Here is an 18,497-nt window from a genome sequence, read left to right as displayed (position 1 = left end):
TTAGCTGGAAAGCACCTGATTTTGTCGTATCTCGCAAATGAGCAAATTCGCGCTTGGGATGGGTGACCTCACCATGTTATAAAAAATATGTTATAGGCTGCGACGGGAATATGTGGTAGGATGCAGAGGGCATTGCCGCTAAATCAGTGTTTGTATTGTACTTCTTCGCTCCCACATCTATGCTCCCTGCCTTCACCAACCCACGCTGACCACCAATGTGAAGTATGGGCAAACAGCCCCCACAACCCGCATGGCGTGGAGAGGCACGAATCCAGCAGTGGTTTGACAAAAGGCTGTACGTGCATATGTACTATGGTTTTGTTTGTTATTAATACCGTATTATATTTTAAATAACATTCTTTTAATCCCACGATGCTTTGCTAGCAAGCCTCAGACAAGTCAAGACCCATTCTCATCCAAGTGGCCGAATCTGCCTACAGATTTGGTCTGGGCTCAATTGCCGGAGGTGAGATGGGAACTTCAATTGCTACTCGCCCACACATTCGTTCAAAGATAAAGACAAACACGGGGTGTATCGCATTTCATCAACACAACGCCGTGGAGCACGCGCAAGTTATAGCGGAGCTCGCAACCGCTCGCGTGATTTATTTTTCCACGTTTTATTGCGAGGAGCTGCGCCGATTACGGACGACGCCACATGCGTGGCCGCCGTGTCTCGGCGCGGCAAACACGATCGCCCACGCGAGCTGCCATCGTGACGAGCGTCGTGTTTCGTTACGTGGGGCGTTTTTTCCCCCTCCGCGGTCATTTCAACTTATTTATTTATTTGACTCGAGTGCGTCTGTCACTACGCGTCTAGTATCTTTGGCTCCAGCCAGTCCTGGCCCACAGTGCCACAATGATGTCCTTACAGTTACCCCTCTGTGCATCGGCTCGCTCCATCCAAAGGGTCATTGTTGTATCTGGCACGGTCCTGAGAGCCAGACAAGTCGTTCAGAATGCGCCTGGGAGTTTGGACTCTTGGCTCGTGAATATATAGTTTCAGGTCGAGTTACTGAAATTATCTTGCTTTGCTTGTTATGGTGCATTTTTAGATGTACTGTATAAAAATGTGTGCGCCCACACACACATTGCATGCCTGCACATATCGATGACAAATAAAATGAAAGCTATTTAGATTGTTTTTTATTTGGCGTCACTTGATGATGACTGCTGTCTTGTTCTTCTCTCGCTTAGCACCTCGATTCACTGTCATTTTGGTTGCAATTTTTAATCCTCTTCAAATCCTTGTTATCTTGGTGCTTTGTGTGATGTGGGGGCGTGTGTCATGGGGTGTGTACGTGAAATGCTACAGTGGCAAGATGTTAACTGCCTCGCCTGGTATACAGGAGGTCGTCGATTCGATCATCTAGAGTATGTACCTGCTAGACATGTAGACATGGTAAGCCACTTCATTGGGCTATCATTTGTGGCCAGGTCGCTTCTGAAAAAGAACTATATAGCTCAGTGGGCCTTGCATGGTAAAATAAAAATAGTTTATAGTGGCGTTCTTAGTATGTGCGCGTGTGTATGTGGGTTACTTGGCACGACGTGTATGTGATGTATACATGGCGTGGATTGTGCGGGGTGTGTACCTGGTGTGACGTGTGTCATGGATACATGGTGTGGCTGTTGGTGGGTGTGTACATAATGTGGTTTGTGTGGGGTGTGTGCATTGTGTGGCTTGTATAGGGTGTGTACATGGTGTGACTTTTGATGAGTGTACATTGGGTGGCTTGTTTATTGTATATGTAGTGACGCACTCGGAGACAGTAGGAGGCATTCTATTATCAGCCTTCACAGCTCACAAGGGGTCACTACGACTCTCAGTCAGGACAGCTGGCAGACCCGCTGACTGACGATGCCGAGAAGGTGTTGACGTAGATGGCGACGAAGACTCCAGCAGCACGACGAGGGGATCCCACTCTAAGCGACAGCCCCGAGCCTTCGCTCGGGGTCTCCTTTTACCCTCCCAGCGTGGCCTCGCTCTGCCCTGGCCATGCCCCCCATCTAGAACCTACTCGCGGGTTCCCAGGCTTACCTCACCGTGCCCCCTCTATCACCTTTCCCCTACATCCCTCTCTCTGACTTATCATGTGACCTGCTGACAGACGGCTGCTGCAATTGCAGATCCCCTTCTCTGCCAGCAATCCGTGCTATGCTACGTAGTGACCCGTTCCATGTCACTACACATGTACATGGAGTGCGGTGTGTACGTGGTAAAGTTGTCAATACAATTAATCACAATAGGACGATTCTTTTTCTCATACCTTCGTAATCGCATTTCACAGTTGTATCGTCTCGTTTGTGTGCTTTGCTGTACTTCCAGCACACACACGCGAATTAATTAATTATTTAACTGCAATTCACTCGGCATGAGCCTACTATTCTACAGTGGTTTGCACATTTGCTGTTGACGTGTGCGACACGTGTACGCACATAGCGTGACGTTCGTACACACAGCGTGGCGTGTGCGCTTGATGTGCTCCATCAAGTGCGGTGCCTGCTTGCGTGCCTGTGTATGTGACGCGGTGTGCGGGGGGCGCCCGTGTGCCCGTCGTGTAGCGGTGGGCGCCACGGCCGTGTACCCCATCGACCTGGTGAAGACGCGCATGCAGAATCAGCGCTCGACCGGCTCCTTCGTGGGCGAGCTCATGTACAAGAACAGCTTTGACTGCTTCAAGAAAGTGGTGCGCTACGAGGGCGTCTTCGGCCTCTACCGAGGTGGGTGCACTCGCACAAAGACAAAGGTCACCCAGCGTGGTCATTGCAAGAGTGCTGCGGCAAGTGAAGAATAATACGACACACGAGGGGGTTGATGTGGATAGCACCATGCCCGGCCAAGCTTTATCTCCCCAGTGGTGATGTTTACACACCGCACCGGGTACTAATTTAAGGCTGAGAGGACCTGGGGGGGAGGGCCAGGACCGTTATAGATATTTTGTGACTGATTTTGGCTTTTAGCCGGAATCAAATTCGGCAGGTTTGTAGCGCAATGCGTTGACCACTGCACCACCACTCCCCACACTCCTCGGCACACACCACCACTCTCCACACACCTCAGCACACACGCCACTCACTTGTGCACGTATACACATACAGCCGATTTGCCAATCCGCTGCTGAATGAGTGTTCCTCACCCCTTGCGGGTAATGATGGTTCATTGAGCATACTTCAGTGTGGGTTGGTGAAGGGAGCTGCGGGGCCCAGGATTGGTTCAGCTATAATTCACCTTTGATGTCAGCCATGGATGGGTATCAAACTCAGCTCACTGTGTTCATAGAGCAGCACGCCATCTACTGCACCACGGGGAGCATAGATGTGGGAGCATACTCAACTGACTTATGCAATTTCTACTTATATACTTTTTATTTATTTATTTTTAGTGACTTGTTTGCCGTTTCTATATTTGCACTCCTATTATTTTTTGATGTTGTTTGTTAGTGTAACATTCTGATCCGCCCCTAAAGGACTGTGAAAAAGAGCTTCATGGCTCATAGGATTACTCCAGTCGAAATAGTTTTTTCTGATTATGACTTTGTCACATTGTGTTCTCTGCTGCCCCCAATGTAGTCTTGCAGTAGCCTATTCAAGCACTATCCTGCTTAACATTCGAGGTTTGCTGAGATGGAGTGCTTCCTCTGTGGTTTGGTCATAGGCGCCATGCATGTACCTGTGGCTAAAAACGCAGGGAACACTCGTGTCCATCAAATGGTCTCGACAAGCCTAACTACTTAGGGTGGTACACCTGGCCATTTGCCGATGTGGAATTGGGTGGCAATTTTAGCTTCGAGTGGTGACACTGCCACCTGCTGCCACAGCCTTGTCCATGCCTTTGCGAGTCCCCGTCACGCGCAGGATGTGGGTGTGCTCCGTTCATTTGCCTGTGAACTCATCCGCCTGCCAATAGCATTTGCGCCGAAGAAGGACGCGTTCACATGATGGTGATGTGGTTTATGACGGGATTTAAATGCTATTTGCGTGCATGTACGCATATTTTAATTAGACATCCATCATCAGATTAACCCAAATTTAAAATAAACTTACATCTCTCTGTCAATTCGTTGCTGGATGAAGGCCTCCCCACGATATATTGGTCATGGCGCTTCTTTGACCATAATTCATGCTGGTCTGTGGGTGTTTGTAAAGGGGAGAGACCCCAGGACCGGTTTACATATAACATGCCGCCGATGTTATCTATGGCGTGTTGAAATGCATGCTTGGAATTACACTAAGAGACGGAAAGGAGAACCATGGATTTAAGAACACGTGCAGGTTAGTGACATCATGCTAACTGTTCAGAAAAGTAAGTGGGCTTGGGTAGGGCGCGTTGCTACAAGGGACTGATGGTAATGTTTGAGCGGCAACCCGGGAATTTAACAAGTCGTGAATTGGAGTGATGAAATCAGCTCGCATGTGGGTACTAGGCAGATTCGTGTCACCGTAGGACGACGAGAGATGGTGCCGTGTATTGACCATTGCCGATTACGATATTAAATTCGGAAAGTCGAAATAAATTGCCCGTTCGCTTTAAACAGCTGGAGCCGTGGAATTGGTGAGCGGGCCGGGCGCAGCTCCAGAGTAGCACGGCGCCCACGTGGCGGACTGCAGTTTGGAGGGCCAGTGTGGCCGTGCCGTGCCGAGCATTTGACGGACAGCTACGTCCTGAGGGCTCGGCCGTGGGTCGCTGCCCACTCACCTCGCCACTTACCGGCGGCCGTTGTGCGCCAGGGAGCCGTGACGAGGGCCAAACACGCTGGAGCGCCTCTCTGGGGAGAAGGAAAAATGCGCGCTATTTCTCGCGGGCCAGCGGACATGCGTGCGTGCTCTGTTTTCACCTGCCAGTCGCACGCGTTTCCCCTGTGTCCCTGCTGATAGACAGCCGTGCCGAGCCAATTCCGCACACTGCACATTTTCAGTCGTTGTGTTTTTTTGTTTACTTAAAAGTTGCGTGTGCAGCATTTATAGTACGTTTAGCATAAGTAGTTCGACAGGATTTTTTGTTATTATTTTTTAAATATTTTTTAAATTTTTATTCACTTTATTTTAATTGTTATTTTTCTATATACGTGACTTTACCGAAAGAACCAAAGAACAAAGAATTTAGTTAGGTTTATGCACACGAAAAAGCTTCCTTGTGCATTAATCAATACTTATTGACTTAATCATCATCATTATGATCAGCTGTGCTCTATGCAATGCTGGATGAAGGCCTCAGCATCTCCAACATTATTCTTGGTCCTGTGATGCCACAATCCGTCTCGCTCTTGTACTACAAGAGTTGATCTCATCACTTCCATTATCCCGGTGGTCATCCTCTTGGGCACGTTCTCTCCTTTATCTGCCCATCTGTCACCAGTTTCATCCATCAGATGTCATTCTTAACCGTATGTCCTGCCCAAGCTTAATTTTTTAAACTTTTTTCCATATTTTTTTCCTCCCATTTTCTATGTCTCATCCAAGTGTCGGATCCCTCATGGTATCTAATATGCACTGATTGAAAAGTTGTTCTTTAGGCACATTTCTAAATGCACTTCATCCTGCTTACATTTGCCTCGTTACTTCACAATTTATATTCTGGTCCGCCGATGATTATTTCCTTAGATTGTTCGTACACCCCTGTGTGTATCCAGTTGTGTCCCTCGAACAACGTGTTTTTCTTCCAGCAAACTTGTCTGTATCCTTGGCCCAACTTTGCAGCCTTCTTTGCTTACTTGAGTCATAGCTCCATAAAACGTGATCAAAAGCAGTGGGCCATGTTTAAACGTGAGCAATTGCATATCCAGGAGCAAACACTTTTTTTAGTTTTTGAAACAGAAGTTTAACTACCATCTCATCTTCAAACCAGTGCGCGTGCATATTTTTATTTCACAGCAAATGGTATTCACGATTTAGTGTGGTTGTGTGGGTGTGCGTTATATAATAAACCCTCCTGACTTTGTGTGGCTGATTGACCTTTTTTGGGGAGTGCCTGTGGTTTCGTGCGCATGCTTTTGAGCCTGCACTCGCGTTCAGCGTGACGCCGTGGCTGACTCTGCCTCCGCGTGTTTCTCTCTCTCTCCCCCTTTCAGGTCTCATTCCTCAGCTCCTTGGAGTGGCTCCAGAAAAGGCCATCAAGCTTACTGTAAGTGGCACAGTTAAATGGAGAAATAAATCATTGCTGTTGTTTAAATTAACAGTGGCCGAGGTCACGCTGCGTTTCATAACGTTCCTCACCGGATAATGAAATCTTAGTTGCTGTGTAATTTCCCTTGGGTTTCTGGCTATAACGTACATTAATTACGTCAATTTGTAGATTAAAATTGAAAAAAAGGAAAGAAATCAGAATTTCATTAATCTAGCTTACGGACTGAATTAGTTTATTGGCTCACGCGGCTAAAAACTCATTATGTCAAAGTTTATTTTTGAACGTGAAATTGTACGTTGCTTTTTTTTCACGTTAAAATCTGCACTATGTTAGACGTGTGCATCGTTTTGAGTCGGCGTGATCCCACCTTTGGGCACGACGGGAGCCCACGCGGGCTCGCGGTGTTGGACACACATCAGGGAGCGTCTGAGCAGGTTTGGATAGGAGAGTGAGCGAGCAGACGGATCTGCTGGGGAGGAGCCTGTGGGCTTGCGGCTCGTAACGACGAGTGTCGAAGGAAATCCACCGGGACGTTGCCTCCTTTGCCCTGAACATATTTTCACGTTTTTTTTCGTAATGAGAAACACACCCTTTGCCAGGACGTGTTGTGCCTTATTCACAAATGGATAGGTGCGTTTTACTGCTTGCGTGCGTTTGTGTTTCGGTAACAGAAAGTTGGCAAAAACTGAATAAAATCACAAACTGGATGTGTCACGTTGGACTCTTAAAGACCTCCATCAGGGATGCAGAGGGCCTTCTATCTGACCTGTGACCCCACTTATTCCGTGTCATTTATATGGCCTTTCTCATATAGTTGCAGTGACTGTTAAAAGAACATTCATTTAGGTGGGCCAGATGGCTCACAGCTGGTAACACTGAGAAGCCTAGGTTTGAATTCAGGCAGCCGCCTCTGATTAAACTGGGTTCTCGAGTGTAGTCAGTTGATGGTCTCAGTTTGGTAACTGATAATAGTAAAACAAAAATCACAATAAGTTTTTTTCTGCAATTAAGTTGGCCAAGTTATGCAAATTAAAAATATCAGTCTGGCTGCCATGTGACGAATAATTACTCGGTGGTGAAATGAGTGGGAAAGTGCTGCCTCCCCATTGTTGGAAAACACAGGTCACAATATGGAATAATCGGAGGCAGTTCTGTGATAACTACTTATATGGCCCTTTCTCTAAAACAAAGGTTTTTTTATGCTCTGTGAGTGATGTGAAGAGATACTTCATCGCATGATATGACACCAATAGCGCAGTTGGGATAACAATTTTTTTAATATGCTTTTGAAAATGTAAAAAAAGAAAGGGACTAGGGTTGCTGTTGGTGAAGTGTGATCCTGTGCATGCTTCTGTTGGTGAGTTGCAATACAAGTCACCGGCTGGGCGTTTCTTTCAGATGAATGATTTAATAAGGGATAAATTCACGAAGAGGGACAAATCCATCCCTTTGATTGGAGAAATCATCGCCGGGGGCTGTGTGAGTATTGGGTGTCACCCCCTTTTCGTGACCTATACACCTCACTCCTCTCCCCCACCCTGCCCCCTACCTTCCAGCCCCACCCTTAGCTTGATGCTGAATCTGGCTCTCACCTAATCACTGGCATTCTTACAGAGGCACAGAAGGTTTATAAAAAGCGAGCATTCATGTGCCCGAGCCATAAATATAACTTAAATCCGAAGCGAATGCGGCAAAATTGCATCAAATTTGGCTTCAGAAAAGGTTGAACAAGAATAACTTGGAAACTGCGGGAAAGAAAATAGTAATTCTGCTTGCCATCCAATAGTGTTTAGAAACAAACGTTTTTGTTTATAACCTATCTTTGTACCTTTTTTATTATATGATAGCTTGATATGTACTTTGAAGTTGTATAAGATGAGAAAACCTGTCTTAGGTTTGGTAGAGCAGGCATATCAATGCTGGGAATGTCACAGGTAAACAGAGGCTTCATTTAGTATAACCTGCACAATAGAAAGACAAATGTTGAAAGAGCTGTGACTGAAAGGTGCCCCTTTTCGTGGCTGTAATCAGCTGACCAAGGTTATGACCTCTGACTCTTCAAGGGTCACTGTGGTTTCATCAGCAGTTCGCTCGAGGGCAGGTAGAAAATGAGAGGTGGCCGGGCATACGAGGTACGGCGAGATACGGGCGAAGGACGTAATTTTCAAAAGTCTGTGGCCAAAACTGCCCTCTTCTAACCTTACACCCACTGCAGCCTCTGGTTACCCAACACACAAAACCAAGACAAAGATCCCCTGTATAGCCTAAACAGACTATTGGGGCAAGTGCTGTTAGCGGGCACTTATGAAGGCCAGCACTGCACACGAGGGGGTGAGTGGCCAGCACTGTGGCCGGCCGCCTTTGTCTCCCTAGTGGTGATGTTTACACTTCGCACCAGGTACTCATTTGGGACTGAGGCGACATGGCGGAGGCTCAGGACCAATTCAAATATTCGCCACTGTTATTGAGCGTGAGTGGGAATTGAACTCGGATCGGTGGCTTCGGCGACCTGACCCAGCGTACCCACGCACGCGCGTGCGTGCGGCCATTGGGTGAAATGACAATCGGACAAGGCCTTCGGGCAGAGTTTTCGAAGCAGCCTTTAACTTGCCAACGAGATGAGCCCACTCGGGCGGGCTTAATTTTTAATTAAGCGCGAGGGGTATTTGGGGATTGGTAAAGAGCAGTTGAGTCGCTGCCTCCCCCCTGAAACCCGCGGTTAATTTTCCTTTGTAGTTTTAACGGCGGGCACCGGTGAAGAGGGACATTGTAGTTTGGAGCGGATTACAACGCTCGGCGGCAAACTAAGAGCAGGTTATCACGTTACACAGCACCTTGCTTAAACCTCGCCTAAGTCCACCATTGTCGGCGGTGCGTTATTGCTTAGAGAGGCACTACATTTTCTGACCTCCGCATGAACTCTGCGTTGAGGGGGAGAGGCAATAAACAAAAGTGTTGGCGTGTCCCTGCCACCAAAGTAAATTTATGTACTTTAATTTCGTGAAAAAGTTGCACGTTATAATTATGGTGCCCCCGTGCCTTGACATGTTTCTTTTTGAAGAAAGATTCAGCTCGTTACCTCGAAGCCGCTGGCTTATCTTGGATGCCGATTACTTAAGGACGAGAAGCGTGTCACTTTGTGTACAAGTTGTCTCCCAACATCATCGGCAAAAGAAACAAAAGGAAAATACTTTTATTTATAACAGAGTTCCAATTACAAATTTGGCAAAAATGCAGCTTGTACATTTGTTATTATCTGCTGCTTGGTGCCAGGTTGAGTGGCATCTTCCCACCCATACCTCCGTTCATACCGGAAGATCGACCAGCCTTTGTTACGACGTCTGTCGTGTAGACGGGAAACACAAAGCCTGAACAAGCAACGGATAACGGGGGCAACCGGGCGAAAGGTTGTTGTCTTGGCTCCCTACCGTACGAAACGAGAAGCGTAGAGGATCTTGTGCAGCCCAGTGATGCTCAATCCCTCCATGTGGGCACAGGCGGGTGGCTCCCAGGTCATCTTCACCAATCCGCTGGAGATTGTCAAGATCCGCCTGCAGGTGGCTGGCGAGATCACAACGGGCCCGCGTGTCAGCGCCCTCAACGTGCTGCGTGACCTGGGCTTCCTGGGCCTATATAAGGTGATTGACCCCCCTCCCCCCCCCGCCACCCCTTGTCGTTCGACAAATTGTTACAATTTGGGGTCTGCTTCGTGTTGCCTGTCATGTACGTATGTTTTATTTCGTCCCAGCACATTTGCATGTAATTTGTAATTTGCATACATCTTAACCCTTTCCCGTTCCGAGACGTCTGCAAGTTGTGGGGTGGGTCCCGTTTGTCGCTGAATCTCGGAACGTGCAAGGGGTTCGGCGTTTAATTTTATTGAGGGAGGCATAGCGCCGTTGTTTCTAAATACGGTGTACTCACCGCAGAGAACTGTAGCGACACGACCGCACTCTATGATAGCTGGTGCCAAACTGTGCCACACGCTCACCCACATGTCCATGTGGAAGCCTCGGTATGTCTTCCGACCTGAAGATGTATCGATAAAGTTATTTTATTTTAGTTTTTCTTCCGGTTCTGGAATCGGAATGGCAAAAGGGTCTAATTGATTTTTGCATATGTGATGTCATTGATGTATCTTGAGTGTGAGAATTGATTCTAATGGGTGGATCGTTACCCACCACCACCACTATAGCCACAACCTTTAACACGTTGAACAAAATACTGAGTGTTGACATCACAACAATAGTTTTTCCTACATGCATGTACCGGAACTACAGCTGGTCAGTACTGTTTCCCTGCAAGCTGAGACGGAAGTTTGTTTATTTTCACACGTGCACACAGCATGGCAGCCTGATTGCAGTGCTGTACTGCACGAACGCAGCGCGGAACGCCCATAGTCTCCCGGCACCAACGTCAGAACATTCGCGCAAAGGCACGTGTGTGTGCAAAAGAACGCGAGGGTTTAACTTTTTTGATTGGTGCACGATTCGCCATTTTTTTTTTTAAATGGCTCGTAGAGGAACCCGTTGCTCTGCAACGGAAAATAAAAAGCTGGTGTCATTTTCGTTCTTTTCTCACAAGCCTGTACTCCGAGCCAAAATCTCACTTCTTTCCTTAATAATAAACCAGCAAGATCATATGTTTGTGAGGTAATATTTTTCATGTTCTCTAGGTTTTACAGAGTGTGGCGAAATATTGACATTAATACGAGCACGAATAAAAAATGTAAGACTACATTTTAAATGAACCGCGTCAATCTTCTGTATTTGTTACTCCCACCTCTTCGGTGTCACTTTTATTATTATACGTCTTCCAAAAATCGTCTGCCGTTTCAATTCAATGTCCATAATAGCGTTTTTTTTTAGGTTAGATCGCGTAAATATAAATGTCGTTAAAACCTGCCACCACCCGACACAGGTTTAACGACGCATTCACGCGATCTAACCGAAATAAGCCTCTTATGGATAATATTGGTCGCGAAAGCCTACATGTTAAATTAATTCAATGTATATTTATTATGGGTAAAATGTCGTTTAGCCAGTTACCAAATATTGTTTCAGTGGCAACGGCCCACAGCGGCCACTATCAATATAGTTAATTTTGGGGGTGGAGAGGAGCCCAGCCAGCAGCCAGTCTGGTAACTTGAAGCATAGATAATTTCTAATCGTAGTCAATGATTCCTAATTTTGACCGTGGATTTATTTTCCCTTCGCTGTATTTCACACTCTTATTTAAAGCTTTCGTGACTACATATTCAGAATATGTATTTCACACTGTGCGAGTTTTTTGCGGTTTTGTCACCGTTGGAGAACGAATCGCGTGCGTCTGCCTCTCTTTCCCGCTGATGCCCCGCTGATGCCGCATTGATGCCTCACCATGTACGCAGGGTGCCAAGGCGTGCTTCCTTCGCGACATCCCCTTCTCCGCCATCTACTTCCCGGTGTACGCGCACACCAAGTCCAGTTTCGCAGACGAGAAAGGCCATGTGGGGCCACTACACCTGCTCACGGCCGGTGCCATTGCAGGTCAGCAAGCACCGGGTCGGGGTGCGGCCCCACGTTCAATGAAAAAGGGCCCGCGCACGCATTACTCACGTTACATTTTAAGCGGCCGCTGTATTTTTAGGAACCGCCATTTAATATTACTGATTTTTTTTTTTTTTTCCAATTTCACGCAAAGCTATAATTTTACACATTGGCCGTACGTGAAAATGTTGTTTACATTTCTGTCAGAGGTGTAAATTGCGTTCGGCCTTTTGACCGGCCCGCCGTTGCTAAGACGCGCCCTCCATGTTAGGCGGTCGCGATGGTACGTCCGACCACCGCGCAATTCATATGCCGCCCTCCGTCTCTTTCTCTCTCTCTCTGTAGGCATGCCGGCCGCCTCCCTGGTCACTCCGGCCGACGTGATAAAGACGCGTCTGCAAGTGGCGGCGCGTGCCGGCCAGACCACATACAGCGGCGTCATAGACTGCTTTCGCAAGATCCTGAGCGAGGAGGGCCCTCGGGCCCTGTGGAAGGGCGCTGGAGGTATGGATTAACTCTGCCGCCCACCAGGTCGTGGCGAATGTACACGCCTTGCGTTGAAACGCGTTGCTGAAGGGCAGCTTTGTGCGCGTGGGACGCCAGCTCAAGCTTCAAAAATGCTCAGCGTTTTGTGCCTGCAGTACATGAGAGCACACGTGTTATATTTTTGTTCCTTTATGTAAAAAATAGATTTTTTTCCGGTAATTTTAACCACGCAACAAGCGTGGTTAAAATTACCCTGCCATATGACTGATCTTTGTCGCATGTCAACCCAACTACTTTATTACACTTGTCAGAGCTGGAATTTAGCCATATTAAGTTCAGACCGAAATATGATGGGTTTTTTCAATACATATACTGTCATTGTGTATGGGACTGAGAGGATCGACTCACGACACTTGATAATCTAGTTTAATCACAGGCGGGTGCCTGAATTTAAACCCAGGATTCTCAGCAGTGCCATCTCAACGTTCTGACGAATTCTGAGCCACCAGGTCTTCCTCTAAATTATTTGCCTGAACCCTGCGCCCAGTTTTCACCGTAGCAGAAAGCCTCGGAGCCTGTTAGACGCGTGTGATTTGCCATCGCCGCTCTCGCTGCGCTGCTTGAAAGAAAAGACAAAATGAGCTCCCCATTGTCGCGTTTAAACTTGTGCATGTGTATTAATCCGTCGCCTCTGCTGACGGAAGTTGCAATGTTGCTCGCAGCTCGTGTCTGCCGCTCGTCTCCGCAGTTTGGCGTCACTCTCCTCACGTACGAGCTGCTCCAGCAGTGGTTTCACGTCGACTTCGGTGGCCGGTACTGCCACGCACCATCGGGCCCGCACACTGTTGACACCCCCACTTGGTTATTTAAGCGGAAACACTTCCGCTCTTATTCGTGGGTCACAATTCCTAAAAGCTGTATTTTGCCCGTGGTTTTGTTGACGTTTGTATATATATATAAAAATAAAAAACTGCGATGTGTCAGAAGTTTCATTGATTTATCACCAGGGCCTGTTACTAAGGGATTGTTTAACACTAGACCATAGGCTTCTGTCATGTATTCATATAAGTAGTGTATGGAATACTGTTAGTAAATACAGAGCAAAGTTTATGACAGTTACACAGTTGATATAGAGCTATTGAAGTTGGCATTTTTTTGTTTCATTACTTACCATTTGTAAATTTAACGCAGTCCAAAGTCAGCCGTATGAATGGACACACCACAGTCGATCGCCAGGTCGCGTGTGGTGTAGTCGGGTGTGGATACTCCCATCTCTTCCAATAAGCCTGACCTGGCCTGCATGGAGGAGTAGGTCAAATACACTCTAGAGGGGTTAGCTAGGGCTCTAACTTTTGGAGGCCCCTTCTGTCAGCAGTCGAGTGAGTAATAGATTGCAGGGCTGTACCTTCACCTTTTAAAATTAGTTTGATGTTGAGCATTTTACTTGTCGCCATTAAAATAGGCCTTGGTTAGCATGCACCCTTAATCCGCCTGCGAGCGATGGAACCGCTACGCGTCACCGATTTCTCCCATTGACACACGTTCTCTCTGTCCCCCCTCCCGCCCCTGACCGAGCAGAAGGCCAGAAACGGTACCCAAGTCTCCTCTTGCAGATCTGCCCCCAACCCGGGTCGACCACATTGGAGGCTACCGCCTGGCCAATGCCACCTTTTCCGGCATCGAGAACAAGTTCGGCCTCTGCCTGCCTAAGTTCCACGTGGCTGGAGGTGGTGGCCCCACATCGGCTGGCCCGGTGGCTTCGGTGGCACCCCTCGCTGTGCCCCAGGCCTAGGTGCAGCTGCTGCTGTCGCCCTGTTCCATTTGCGCAGCTGAACCTTCTTATTAGTTTGTGGAACAATTGTTTCACCAGTTGCAATGGTGGGTTATATATTTCCGTCTGTTCTTTGCTCAATGGTTGGAATAGTACGTATATTTTCAGTTTTTTGATGACCAAGTTATTGTGGTAGGGGGTTAAACATTTCAATTACTTTCTTTGCTAACTGGTTGCCATGGTGGTTTATCCATTTTTAGTCAGTCTTTGGTGACCAGCCATGCAATTATTTCAGCAGCCAATTTCAACTAGAAATTATTGAGATGTACTAGAGCATTCGTTTGTTTGAGACACTTTATATGAGTGGATATTTCCACTTACAGTAAAAACCCTTGAATGATTTATCTCGTGAGTACAGGTGGACCTGTCCCATGCCTGTCACATCTATTCGACCAGCTGTTGGGATCCGCTCTGCAATCTGCTATCGTGATCTTACTTCTGTTAACTGTGCAGAATGCTGTCATTTTAAGAGCCTGGGATGATTTTTTTGCACAAGTTCTGATGGTAAAGGTTTGTAAGCAATTCAAATTCTAATGCGAATGTATTTTACTCGAGAACAGAAAACAGTGGTAACCATATGTGAAAAAAATTATAAACTTTTTTTTTCTCCTCAGACCGGTAGGTGTGTTTGCGCGTTTTGTCCTTGGCATTGATGGTGAAATGGCAGTGATGGAATTATCCTCTGCTACTGCTGTTTTTGTCTCATAACCACACAACTTGGCTTTATTGGGTCAATTGTGATTTGACTCATGGCAGAAGAAACATCCGTCTAACAATGCCTAGTGTGGTACGTACAGTAATATTGCACACAATGCGGCCGATATATTTTATTGCAATTTGAATGTAACTGTGAGTCCGGTTCATTGTTTTAGTGAAAATGTATTCCGCCAAATTCATTTGGCTTGCGAGTCCCCCCGCGCACCAGCATCTGTGTGTCCGTTGCACTTAAACTGGACTCGCAGAAGTTGCAAATGTATGCTGAAGACAGGGTCATTACGCACTCGATAACGTGCGGACCACAGAGGCCTGCTGGAGAAAATTGTAAAAATGTGTGTGCTGTTCGGACTTGCACTTGTGAGCTCGTACTAAGTGCAAGCGTGTTATAAGGTCTGGCTGCCTTGTTTGCCATCCAAAGGACGTTCCTTTATAAGATGCCTTGGTTTGGGAGATTGAGAAATGTAGGCTTCATTGCTCCATCTTCAAGCATTAGAAAGGTACTCAGTTTTTGTTTATTTTCTATGGGTGGCATCGGCCTTAAATGCTTTACAACAACTCACAAAGCCACGGTTGCAGAAGATCAAGGCTTCACGTTGCCCATGGTTGCTTGCAGTGAACGTGTTTTATTGTTGTGTCCATTTCATTTACTACAAAATCTTTACAGTTAAAGAGTTTGTGTTTTAATCTTAAAATGTTCCGATTTTTGTCTTCCTTTCGTCACGGTATACCGAATCAATATGTTCTGAATGTAAAACACGGAAGCACCTTGTAGGTTTATATAAGCAATATATAAATTTCGATTTAAAGCTTTCGTGACTGCAATGATTAATCTTCTTTGATTCTTTCTGTAAAGTCACGTAGAATGAGAATAAAATAATAAATTGATAAAATAAAATAACACAATAATATTCTCACGACGTTTCGGCCACAACACAAGCGGCCTTCATCAGGTGAAGGGACGATGAAGGCTGCTTGTGTTGTGGCCGAAACGTCGTGAGAATATTATTGTGTTATTTTATTTTATCAATTTATTATTTTATTCTCATTCTACGTGACTTTACCGAAAGAACCAAAGAAGATCAATATATAAATGTTCTGTTAAAATTATTGTTTGTGATCACTCTGTAACCTCACATTCTTAATGGACATCTTTATGAATGCAGTTAACATAGGAAACAATACACTGAGGTTCGTTATGAAAATGTATCGAGCAGTTATAACCCTTGCGGAGGGTTATCTGAACAATGATTAGCCCAGTATTCAGCTGCTAGCATTCCGGCCTAACAAACATTTCCCATTTTTATAAGGATTTAGACCGCTTTTTATGGATGCATTCTGTTTTTGGTTATTGTACCTCCTGCATTCTTCCTGAATCTCTTGAAAGTCCGCAGCGGTGTTTACCCGAAAGCATCCGTTGTGTATGGCGGAGCCACTTTTCTCACTGATTTGACCTCCTTTGTCACGAACGTGATCTGTTCTCATAAACTTATAAATGCACATTCTAATGAAAACAAGCTGAAGTGCCGTGTCTCTTTGGTAGCTTAGCATTTCATACGTTTGATCATAAAACACACCACAAACCATTGTCGTGTTGACTTTGGGACCATCTAAAGCACAGTTGTAAAAAATATAGACGAAAATAAGTGTTGATTTAAAAATTCGCATCCCTGAATTATGTAGCGAGTCGTTGGTTTCTTTTTTCATGTTTCAGTACAGCCTTATTCAATTGGATGCGACCAATCCACGTGACACCCGCTGCCCTACACTAATATCTAAACTGGCGCAGTTGCAACCATTCACCTTATATCATTGGACTCCCAACTCACTGCAATTCAGGATCTGGTTCAGCGATGACATTGCAACGTGTACATATAATCTGGTAATTTAGAGGCGCACTGCATTTTTTTTCAGGATGTTTTGAACATTTGGCTTTTGCTTTGAAGCTCATGGTCAAAATGTCTTTTGCCAATTAAACCTAAGAAGGTGCCCTCGGTTGTCAAAAATAAGCATATTCCCATAGAAGCATATCATTGGTTGCTTCCTTTAGTTAAACCTATATCCTTCCATGGTGCAGAATCAATTATATGGTCATTGGGTTAGACTTGGCTGATAGATATTCCCACCAGTGCCAAATATTCAATTCAAAGGAGTGCACTGTGCCTTACGAGGATTGTGATGCTGTCTTGACACGTACACCAATGCTGTTGCTGGGTTTTTTTTTATTTACGATGTTACCTCCATGTTTTTGGGGCGTTCCGCGCTCTCCCTCTCTCCGTAGTCAGTGTTCGCCCGAAGAATGGATGCTATTGTTGAGTGCGTTTTGCGTCAGACGGAGCCATATCCAATGCAGTGCAGTGACGCGTGGGATTTGCCATTGTTGCGCCGGCCCAGGCGAATCGTAATAGGAATGGCAAAACGTAGACGTTGCTAATTACCGAGGACCTGTAGCTTCCGTACCGAAGTGGCATCTCCGTTGGCCGTTTTTTGTTACAAAATGGGCTCGTGCAGGAAACCACTTTGCCTCTGCATCTGGATCGAGATCAAATAAATACAGTCAATACGCCTATAATTTTTTTACGGATCCCATCAGCCACCACTGCCTTCTGGGAGCATTTCCCCCCCCTCCCAGCAACATTGGTTTAATACGAGAACTCTTTGAATGCAGTGTCTCATCAGCAGTCAAGCTTGCTTAGACGAATGCTGGTGGACTGCCAAATGTGTATAGGCAAAGACGTATGGCTCCTTATTCGACGCAAGGGTTTTTTTTAATCACGTCACAATGATCATTTGCGTCATTGTGGAGTGTATCTGTGTTTATGGATTGAGTTAGGTGTGTTTTATGGTCATTAATGACCAGTTAATGCTGCTGTAGTCACTACAATGTGACTACAGAAGGTTGCTGGTACAATCTCCCGGCCCCGCAGTTAAAACAATGGTGCAAATTTCCTAAATTCTCCAACCCCGACCCCCCCCCCATCTGTCCACCCAACAGTATAATGGGTACAGGTGGCGGTGGGGAAAAATGTGGGAACTGCCACCTCAACCAAGACATGTATAGCAAGTGTGGAGAGAAGTAGCCCACAATACCCTTTAGAGGGGCTGCCTATAGTGGAGGCCCTTTCACCAGCAGGAGCGCGAGCAAGCAATTGCAGGCCATCGCTTTTGCTTTTCAGAATCAGACCATTTAAACTGGAGGAATCCGATGAGCTATGAAGCTCTTTTTCACAGATTGCTTTTAAGGCACGGAATTGTGGCTTGCAATTACAATTCATAACACGTTTAATTTATCATAGGAACATAAAAAATGCAGCTGCGGAAGTGCCTGGGGGTGCGTGTACACCTGTGTGGGTGGTGTTAAAAAAAATCATGGCCCTGTCACTCAGCAGAGGTCCAGTATTTTGGAAAACAGATACTATAGCAACGTCGGTCGCTCTCACCTTTTTTTTTATAGCTGCCGTGCGCTATGCTGGCATGAAGGTGAATCACGAGTTTCCAAAGCCAAAAGCTGACATTTAACAAACACCCCCCACGCGTAAACCTGAAGTGGTTATGCGCGTGTTAAAGCAGCCTTCTTTAGTGAAGTAGTGATTTCGCAAATCCTCATTTGAATCACTTGCGGAAACGACTTGTTTTGTCAATATTCTTCAGTGACAGTACGCAGAACTTCCAGCAAATGTGAAAACTATCACTACTATGATGAGCCAAGAATGTCTGTGTGTAACGCGCGTGACGTCACTCCACATGCCGCACCCCCCCCCCATCATTAATATTCATGAGCGGGTGGATTTTTACACTTACGCAGAAGGTC

At 46.1% G+C, this 18,497-nt stretch overlaps 1 protein-coding gene across 1 annotated transcript in view; it reads left to right on the top strand.

Annotated features, from left to right (window-relative positions):
- LOC116941049 (electrogenic aspartate/glutamate antiporter SLC25A13, mitochondrial-like) overlaps positions 1 to 16,203 on the top strand; it is a 30,633-nt gene extending 14,430 nt beyond the window's left edge. The window contains exons 10-18 of the mRNA XM_032951641.2: positions 385 to 466; positions 2,566 to 2,724; positions 6,072 to 6,124; positions 7,526 to 7,606; positions 9,625 to 9,765; positions 11,517 to 11,655; positions 12,001 to 12,159; positions 12,864 to 12,954; positions 13,720 to 16,203. Of these exons, the coding sequence (XP_032807532.2) occupies positions 385 to 466; positions 2,566 to 2,724; positions 6,072 to 6,124; positions 7,526 to 7,606; positions 9,625 to 9,765; positions 11,517 to 11,655; positions 12,001 to 12,159; positions 12,864 to 12,954; positions 13,720 to 13,933 (1,119 nt within the window). The 3' untranslated portion in view covers positions 13,934 to 16,203. The remainder of the gene's footprint in view (positions 1 to 384; positions 467 to 2,565; positions 2,725 to 6,071; positions 6,125 to 7,525; positions 7,607 to 9,624; positions 9,766 to 11,516; positions 11,656 to 12,000; positions 12,160 to 12,863; positions 12,955 to 13,719) is intronic.
- Positions 16,204 to 18,497: the final 2,294 nt, after the last annotated feature.

This window comes from Petromyzon marinus, chromosome 10 (assembly GCF_048934315.1).
Source record: "Petromyzon marinus isolate PM22_M1 ecotype Great Lakes invasive population chromosome 10, UKy_Petmar_22M1.pri1.0, whole genome shotgun sequence".
In the NCBI taxonomy this organism is placed as follows: Eukaryota; Metazoa; Chordata; class Hyperoartia; order Petromyzontiformes; family Petromyzontidae; genus Petromyzon; species Petromyzon marinus.
Note: the sequence above shows the minus strand (reverse complement) of the source record. Positions and strands in the feature narration are given on the sequence as shown.